The 9,302-nt window shown below is 37.8% G+C and overlaps 1 protein-coding gene across 2 annotated transcripts; it reads right to left on the reverse strand.

Annotated features, from left to right (window-relative positions):
* Positions 1-263: 263 nt before the first annotated feature.
* lipf (lipase, gastric) lies at positions 264-9,279 on the reverse strand. Of its 2 annotated transcripts, none has more exons than XM_027137676.2 (10): positions 9,149-9,279; positions 8,340-8,452; positions 5,789-5,906; positions 3,554-3,752; positions 3,046-3,155; positions 2,595-2,731; positions 2,359-2,505; positions 2,178-2,249; positions 1,105-1,173; positions 264-968 (listed from the first exon to the last, which is right to left on the reverse strand). In XM_027137676.2, exons 2-10 carry the CDS (start codon positions 8,445-8,447, stop codon positions 735-737), a joined length of 1,194 nt encoding a protein of 397 aa, XP_026993477.1. In that variant the 5' UTR covers positions 8,448-8,452; positions 9,149-9,279; the 3' UTR covers positions 264-734. The 2 variants fall into 2 exon arrangements, with proteins under 2 accessions (XP_026993477.1, XP_026993476.1); XM_027137675.2 differs by having other exon boundaries at positions 3,554-3,755.
* Positions 9,280-9,302: the final 23 nt, after the last annotated feature.

Consider the following 9,302-nt stretch of genomic DNA (forward strand, 5'->3'; position numbering starts at 1 on the left):
CTACACTGGCAAGATGTGAGTTGTTAATTATTTCACCACACTTTTTGCACATGTATAATATATATTCTAAATATAAATGTTTAGAACCATCAAAAGCTGTATGGTTTTTTTTGTCTTGTACTAGTTAACAAGGTACATCTAACAGCCATTTTTACTTTCTCAAACAAGTAATGTTAGTACAACTCTCTTTTCTACAGTATTAATGTTGTCTAGTTAATGGTTTTTCTTAAGCTTGTTGAGGTCTAAAATGAATGTGATGCACATTTTTATTTGAATATGAATGTTTATTGGATTTGAGTCCACTGATTTTAAAGCAAGTCAAATGATCATCTGATTGGGGAAAAAGAGCTTTGGTCAGTGCCTTTAGAAAATTGAAATACAATCTCACAATGCAAACAAAATAAAAAGATTCCTTTATAATTAGAAGCTGAAATCCATTCATTTCGTATTAAACTCGGTGTACCCTGTGAAATACACTGGGGAAAGTAGTGTCTTATCAACACCTGGCTCAATACTCGGATACATTCACAAAGCTTGTGTTAACAGCATGAGTACTAATCGAATGTGTTAGATAAATTTGAGGTAAAACAAACATTTGTAAAAGGAAGTAAAAATATTTGCTGGTCTTTGCTATAATTCCCTGCTAAGGAATCAGTAAGAGTGCATAGTGCTGGTTGTTGTAGAGTTATAAACTAAAACTCAGGATAAAAAGGCATAAAAAGTCTAAATGGCGGTCAGACGTTTTGTCTCATCAGCTTGATCATCGGCTCGTACATCTCCTGTGGGGCGTCCAGGCCCCAGATGAAGTCCAGGTGCTCCCAGTGCTGGATGTTGCGATGAAACACCAGGTTGGGGATCTGTGTGAGCAGCACAGCCATGTCCTTTGGGTCTGCCAGTGTGTCGTGTCCCCCGGACCACAGCGCTGTGGGCACCTTCATGTCTTGCACGTTGTACAATGGAGGGGTTGACTGACATGAGACAGTTAACAAAATTAGCTATGAGAGACCTTTTTGTGGTCAGACTTTTGTGGATGTATAATGATTTCTATTTCTAAGTTTCTGAAAACCTGGACATTTGCTTTTATAATAGTGAATTCTCACTTACCTGATTATAATGAACAATATTTCCAGCTTTTCCATAGTCATATGCCATCAGTTTCTTACTCTTTATAGCCTGTGGAAAAAATGCTCCATGAAACATTTCTCACTGTTTGTCTATAATAGAGTAGATGCATACATCCTTGTCTACCAGGGATCTTTTATTATAGATAAATACATGGCTTTATTGATTGGTATTATACATAACATTTCTATGTTTATTGTACAGAATATCCTCAAGGAGCACTGAAGACTGAGTGTAAATACATTCAGGAAAATTTACAGTACAGATAACTTAATGTAGTGCTTTTCCATCCATCGATTTTCTATACTGCTGCACTTGCTCTGTACTTCCTACAGAGTCACAGGGGCCTGGCGTTTATTCCTCGGGACTCAGGACAGAAGGTAGGGGACACCCTAGACAGGGTGCCAATTCAATACAGGGCAGAGTCACATGAAGATTCACGCACCCACCCAATCACACAGTACTGTCAATTTAAAGATTTTAATCTGGGCATGTCTTTATACTTACTATACCAAGCCACATGACCGCATGCCACATGACCGTGATTACCATTTAAGGGGACCATTTGGTTGATAACAATTGTAACAATACCAAGTCAAGGTGTACGTGACCATGATTAACATTTAAAGACATCCGGCTAGACAACAAGGTGTATCCCAGCCATTTGGGAGACACTCAGTTCTTACACTCAATACATATTCAAAGCGGAACCTCATTTAAACTACAGAAAGGGAAAACAGTATAAAATGCTTGAGCAGGATTTGTCCTGTGTTCTTACTGACTCCGATGAACCCAAAGTACTTCATGTATTTTGTCACTGCTATGCTGAAATAAACTTCTTATTCTTCATTAACATCTTCACCCACATCATTTTATTTTCAGCCTCAAATACTGCCATCTTACTAAAGCTAATGAAGAAACTCTCAAGGTTTTAAGTGTTTTAAGAAGCATTAGTACATTTCTATTCCTCCTTATTATAAAATTTTGTATTATGGAGATGCTGAGTTATAGAATAGAAATGAATATAGACTTGAGATGATGTGATCTGTGCTGACCTGAGACCAGTGCACCATGTTCTGGACAGAGGTTCCAGCTGGACAGTGTGTCGTGTACACGGGTGTTCGGGTCTGGAGAGAGAAAGGAGAAAGAAAATGTTATGGCTATGTACTAGGATTGAAAATCTTTATTCATACTTTTTGGCCTACAAAATTGGGGACTTGCAGCTGAACGACTTACCATGTTCAGGTTTCTCTCATCAAAACCACACAAAAGGAAAAATATATTTCCACACAAAATGCTGATTGGTCTCTTACTGCAGAATTGGGTGGCAAAAAACTTGATGAGAGCGCTCTGAGGTAAAAAGTCTTTGTTCCCAAATAATTTCTGAGAATTGAAGAAAGAAATATATTAAAAATGTTTAAGAGGAGTGCTGTATGTCAGTGATGTACAATAGTGTACATGCTCGTACTCACCCAGATGACAAACTCAGGGAGAATACTCAGTTTGCCCATTGGACTTTCTGTGAAGGCTACTGTGGCTACAGGGGCCAGGGCAAAAAACATCTTTATTTTGCTAGCCAGCTCTGGCATTGTGGAAAATGCCATAAAAGCTACAAAGGCACAAAGAGATCATGTCAGGTGCAAGATTAGGCAAAACATCTGGTTCCATATTTGGTTCTTGGTACTTTCACACATGAAACCCTACAGATTTCGTTCAGAATCTTTAAAAAAATAAATGATTTCTAAATAAGTTCCCAAAAATGTCATGTGTTTCTGCAATCGGAAGCACACACATTTTGTGGTTCAACGTACAGAATTAAGCAATAAAAAAAATGACTAGATCACGAGCCACATCTGCCTTTGTAAGACATCAGATGATTCACTGAAAAGGACCTTAATATATTAAAAGATCTTAATATATTACCAATGGTGGTTCCCTGAGAATGGCCAACATAAAAAATCTGCTCCTGTCCTGTGGTTTTTGTGATGAAGTTTATTACTGCTGGAAGGTCCTTCTTCGCCATTTCATCATAGCTGCCGTAAAGACACACAATAAAGAAAATAAAAAGAATTGTGAAACATGGGATTACATGAAGCATTACTTATTTGCAGCTCTAGTTATTGAATCAGTATTAAATAGACCACAAATATTTAGATGCTTAAAAAAACATCTGGTTTTAATTTGTAATGCAACTGAAAAAAATCTGTTCATGTATTTCGTTTTATTTTCTTTCAATTTTTTACAATGGAATTCTTATATGAAAATATTTCGATTTCTCCTTTTTTGTACTTACATTTGAGCTGTTTTCTATTCACCTTGTATTATTTATCCTGTGCATTACATTGTATATTATTCCATAATTCCATCTTTAATATTCAGTTGTACTGCAGTTGTTGATGTGAAATCACATTGGACAAAAGGCTAAACTCACCTAAACTGCCAGTACTCTTTTTGTTTAGGGTTGAACCTGACGTGTTTTCTTGACCAGGTGTTCCCACGGCTGTTTCCGATCCACACATCAAACCCAGCATCAGCCAGCAAAAAGCCAAGGCTGGTGTTGGGAAGGTTGGTCACCCAGTTACTTCCTGCGGCCAGGAGCCCATGCTGAAGGAACACCACAGGCTTAGGCTCTGCTACAAACAGGAAAGAGAAGCAGTGAACGGTGTTGGCTCAGTCATTAAGGGTCTGGGTTACTGAACAGAAGGACATGGTTTTAAACCTCAGCACTCCCAAGTTGTTGGGCCCTTAATCAAGGCCCTTAACCCTCTTTGCACCAGGGAGCCTTGCATTTTATATATGAATTATTCATGCCTTTGCTAGAGACATAATGGAATTGACGTATTTCCAAAATCACAAAGCAGTGATTTTGTGTCCAGCCAGCAGAGGGAATATGTGTACCAGCTTTACACCAGTTGCCCACTGCATTTCCACATGTACATTTTGGAAGCTTTATCACTGATCATCAGAAACAGGAAGTAAGCTAGTCTTCTCCCAAGCACAAACAGAGAGCGACCAAACAGGACTGTTTTGCTTCAGAGCAGCCATTCTTGGTGCTCCATCCCCCCACCGCATAACCCATAACCCAAGGTCACAGCTCAACCTGCGAAACTGAGGTTTACCTCTTACTGCATAACTGACTAGCAATCTCATGTGAAAGCGTAGATTGCACAAGATTTAGCCACACCGGATATGTTGAATTGGGAAGTACAGTCGTGTGAAAATGTTGACTCTAACCACATTTTAATTCTAAATTAATTTAAAGTTGTGTTTAAGATGTAATTAAGAAAGTGGAAAAAAATGTTTTTAAAATGTGTTTAAAATACATCAGAAGTCTAGATGGACATCTGCCTTTCTATGGCAGCTCCTCTTTTTTTTAAACCTTAACCGCCATTTTTAATTCGTCCTAACTTTTAAGCCTGAATGACATCTCTTCTTTCTTCCAGAAATTGTTTAGTTTTGGTCTGGTGTTCCTCTGAGGCATGTTGTACTCTATCTATCCCATGTGGCATGGAGAAGTGAGACAGCCGGAAATGAGATGCGTCTCCAGTGCTGCTGCTGAGCTCTAAAGCTTATACACTCGACACCACTACACACATCATCCAACATAATCTGTTTGAGGAGCTTTTTTACTTATTTATCACACATCAGAATTCATGATTAGCAGTTAACAGACATTTTAACCATCATAACCAACTAGCAGAAGGCTCATAAACATAAATGAATTGCTTCAAAGCACACACTCTTAGACTTATTTTCTATAAGCATAAATACACAGCCTTGCCTCAAGTTCTAAAATCATTGTCAAAAAAAAAAACAACTCCACATGGCACATGGCCGATGATCCTTTCAAGAGCCTGAAATCTTCTTACAGATTTGTGTCAGTGAAATCATTTCATGTTGGTGTAAATAAAAGAGGCTGATATCACAGCCGAAATGGTCTTTCCATGCCAGCAGTTTTCCCTGGTGATAATATTATATGCATTGAGCTCTTTAATGAAATATGGAGAATATAAATGATGAAAAGGAAGGACGATTTCCACCAGCGATATTTTACTGAATTGTTGAAGCAGAAATAAAAGAGTGAATGCGACCTTGAGCAATTTATATCATAAAACTAAATGTATAATCATAAATATGTCATAATAAAGCTGGTTATCAAACATTTATTACAGTGTCTCCTGTTTATTTCCCCGGTTGCAGTGAATAAGAATATACTGGGTGCTTATACTGGGTTAGCATGAAAGAGTTCTGACCTGATAGATCTATTTAATTTATTTAATCAGCATCCATATGGAGTAGAGGTGGTCTATGAAACTGTGGCTCACAAGTACAAAACTAAAATGTTACTTAAAACCAAGGTCACGCGTGGGTTGCACCTTCTGTTCAAGCATGGTTTTATAATAGCATGAGTTATCCTCCCCTGCACACAAAAAGCTGACTAATACTAAACCCACTTCTCTTTTGCTCTGTGGTGGTGTGACGATTTCTAAATGCAGGTAGTTTGAGTACGTGTGAAACCATGTTTGAGTGCGTTATTACTTCTGCCGTTACACAGAAAGAGTTGAAGTGAAATCAATGCAAAAAATTTTTTTTTAAAAATCAAAGACTAGGGTGTTTTGTTAAGGGGTTTAAGTGCACACCATGTCAAAAATCTTTACAATATCACCTTCTTGGAATTTACTCTGGATTCCGTGTGGGATCCTGTTAATGCTCAGGATGTAGCCGTCCTCAGTGACCACCTCGAACTCCTCTGCTGGATAACCCCAGTGTCTGATGATCTCACTCTGTCAAACGCAGACACAACCAATAAATCTGAGCAAAGTCCAAGCAGCACATCAGCACACAGACATCAGTGTGAATACAAACGGAAAATCAACAGCAAGCATTAATCATAATTTACACTGTAAATAATCAATCGATAATAATCGAAAATCTAAAGTTATAAAGCAAACACAAAGTACTGCAAATGGTTTTAAATAGAATTCTTTGTATCGTTTGATACGAACAGATTTTCCACCAACAATCTGGACCGTGATGTCATTTATTGTAATACTATAAATAGATAGATGTGAATCACACTAAGCTCTGTTGGTGAAAGGCCTGAGAGTCCGTGTCTCAACTGTATACACACTGATACAGTGTTTCAGCTATGGTGAAACTAGAAGTGCACCATGTAGAGACATCCAAAAATAGATAAATAGCAAATAGATTATGATGTCTGCATATATTTTCACAATATGTACAATATTTATGTGTCAGACCAAGAGAAGTGCATAATTACAGTGATTCCAATGGATTAGATTATAATTCTGGAGGATATCATTTAAACCGACTTGGCACAGTGGGATTGTGGGTGGTTTGGTTACAACACATGGTTCCTGGTTCAATCTTGAACTCATGCTACTGTCTATATGGAGTTTCAGAAGTTACCCGTGTCTCTGTGGGTTTCCTTAGGGTTCTGTCCTGGCTGATGGACTGACCATGCTACACTGCCCCAAGGTAGGTGTTTGTGTGTATTGTGACTCACAGGAAAAAATCACTCACTGGTGTTCTTAATGTGAGGCTGACTATCTTTTGATTAACATTTGACTGCCAGCATAGTTCAAGCCAAATGTTTAAGTGTGTTTGAAATGTGATGCATCCATTTAATGATGCATCCAATTACTCTTGCCACAAAATAACAGTTCACTCCGCACATTATTACACAACGGCATGAGGCACAATCCCTATAAATAGAATACATTTCTACTGCAGTGAAAACTAATCCATTTGTCACTTTGGGAGCAGATTTAATTCTGTTGTCTGGAGTCAACTTCCCCCATCGTTATAAATATGAAATGCATTCTAATCAGGAACTTCAAAGGAATCGTGTGAGCCTGCTGGTTCCAGGGCCGACGTGCAATCTCCTCATGCATAATTAAAGGCACCGCAATTTCCCACTCCCCCCGGGGCCTGCAGTCTGCACGCTCTACTTTAGGCCACTTTAGGATAAACCCACTGCTGCTTTACGCTTATCTCTCTCTGTCTCTGCTCACTTCTAGTTCTGAGTTTGAACAACGGCATAGCTGAGGACGGGGGAAAAAAACAGCTCTCAAACACTGAAAGCCAGAAAAAAAGGACCTTGAACAGGTTTACAGGCTAAAAAAAAAAAATTACAGCCAACTGTTCTGTGCTTCAAAAAAAACCCCATTGACATATAAATCAATAAGCTTATCTGATTTAGTTCCTTGATTTGCTATAATTTGGTTGTTTAACTGTGCAAATGTTTAAACAGTGAATGAGGTTTTGCCAGCAGTTTTAACAGAACGGCACGTTGCCTGTTTCGCACAATCACTGTTTTTACCTATTAATCATCCTGTTATATCTGATGCTATAACAGCTACAAACTGTCATTGCCACACCAGCCTCTCTTTTCTCTTTGTCTTGTTAATAAGCTATGTTACCAAAAAACACAAAGCCTTCCATCATGAAGAATTGACAGAAATGACAGAAATTCACCCTTTACTTCTGACTGCTACAAAGAAAATGTGAAATGCTGTTAAAAAAGTGAAATAGATTTCTGCTCACAGAAAAAAATCCAGCATCCGTCACAGAACCAGTGCATTAATATCGACCTGTGATTTGCCTTGGAAACACTTTCTGACATCAAATGTCCCCAATATATGCGTTATCACACAGAAAGATCTTTTTCATTATTCCGAATATTGTTCATTTCTTTTACTTCCTTAGAAGAAGGTTCAAAAAGTCTGATGCTTTAATGAAATGTTCAATCCTGTGTACATTCTTCAAAGGTTACCATAAATAGCACATTTGCTGAATATAATTTTTGAGTTCGCACTCCTGTCAGAAGGCCAGTCCACAGTACACACCGCATGATAGGATTTTTAGTGATAACAGGTGTGCTCTGTATGCAGCAGTGGATCTCAGAGTCAAAGAACAAAAGGTTTTAAAAAGAAAGAGATCCCCTATGAAAGTGCAGTCCCATGGAGAGCACATGCTAAAGTGGGAACATTATGTTCATGTAAGGAACAGCATGACATGCATTAAAAATGCTGTTGTTTTTCTTATTTTAAAACCAATTTGGGGTAAGCTAAAAAATAATTCATTAAATATAGATATGTGAGATGTGAATGTGTGGCTATAAAGAATACAGTGAAAAAAAACAAACTGTCTGTAGCTTCTGAAACACATCATACAGGCAGATTAGAAATACTTACAATATTCATAGTGATTTCCGGATCAAGCTTTCTGGTGTTACTGAAAACAGGCTGTGCAGCTTGTAGCAGGCAAAAAGCAAACAGTCCAAACCATAACTGTAGCCACATGATGACTGCAAAGAACAAACGAGCATAATTATAAAAATACATCTATAAATATAAAAATATAATAATTATAATCTCTCTCACTATCTCTGTCTCTCACTCTCTCTCTATGTAGATAGATAGATAGATAGATAGATAGATAGATAGATAGATAGATAGATAGATAGATAGATAGTGTGTGTGTGTGTGTGTGTGTGTGTGTGTGTGTGTGTGTGTGTGTGTGTGTGTGTGTGTGTGTGTGTGTGTGTTTATGAGAGAGAGAGAGAGAGAGAGAGAGAGAGAGAGAGAGAGAGAGAGAGAGAGAGAGAGAGAGAGAGAGAGAGATTTGAGGTTAGGGTAAGTTTTGTAAATGTAAAAATTACTTCACTTTGTCTTTTTACTCATTCAGGTTTGTTGACCACAGCAGACTAAACGGATTATAAACATTTCTACATGTTTCATTGTGCATTAGTAAAAGTATTAAAAAGTGGTTTAAGGTGTAAACGAAGTGATGAAGAAGTTAATTAAGAACAAATACATGACGTGTATAAATACAGCTGTGTGTGTAACAACAGTGCAATAACACACACAACACACTACTTAGTAACCATCAAGTTACTCTACATGACATTTATTCCTGTACTGAACCTTTACACAAGTGACATGCATTATTTTATTATTAAACAGCTAATAACTACAGACCTAAACATTTCTAGAATACTCACCTTTTCCCTGTAAACTGCGTCCTGAAATCTAAATCGATTTCATTTTCACCCGAGCAGTGTTAGTAATAATCCCGCCTTCTCTATTACGGGATTGGCTCGACGTGTACTACCTTTTAATCTACGATTGGCTGATTGTAATAACAGACGGTCTGTT

This window comes from Tachysurus fulvidraco, chromosome 8 (assembly GCF_022655615.1).
Source record: "Tachysurus fulvidraco isolate hzauxx_2018 chromosome 8, HZAU_PFXX_2.0, whole genome shotgun sequence".
Taxonomy (NCBI): Eukaryota; Metazoa; Chordata; class Actinopteri; order Siluriformes; family Bagridae; genus Tachysurus; species Tachysurus fulvidraco.

Coding starts and splice junctions, on each gene's coding strand:
- lipf (XM_027137675.2), bottom strand. CDS start 8,447: ATGTGGCTACAGTTATGGTTTGGACTGTTTGCTTTTTGCCTGCTACAA. Junction 5,907..8,339: donor CGGAAATCACTATGAATATT/GTAAGTATTTCT, acceptor TGCGTTTGACAG/AGTGAGATCATCAGACACTG. Junction 3,156..3,553: donor AAAGAGTACTGGCAGTTTAG/GTGAGTTTAGCC, acceptor TCTTTACGGCAG/CTATGATGAAATGGCGAAGA.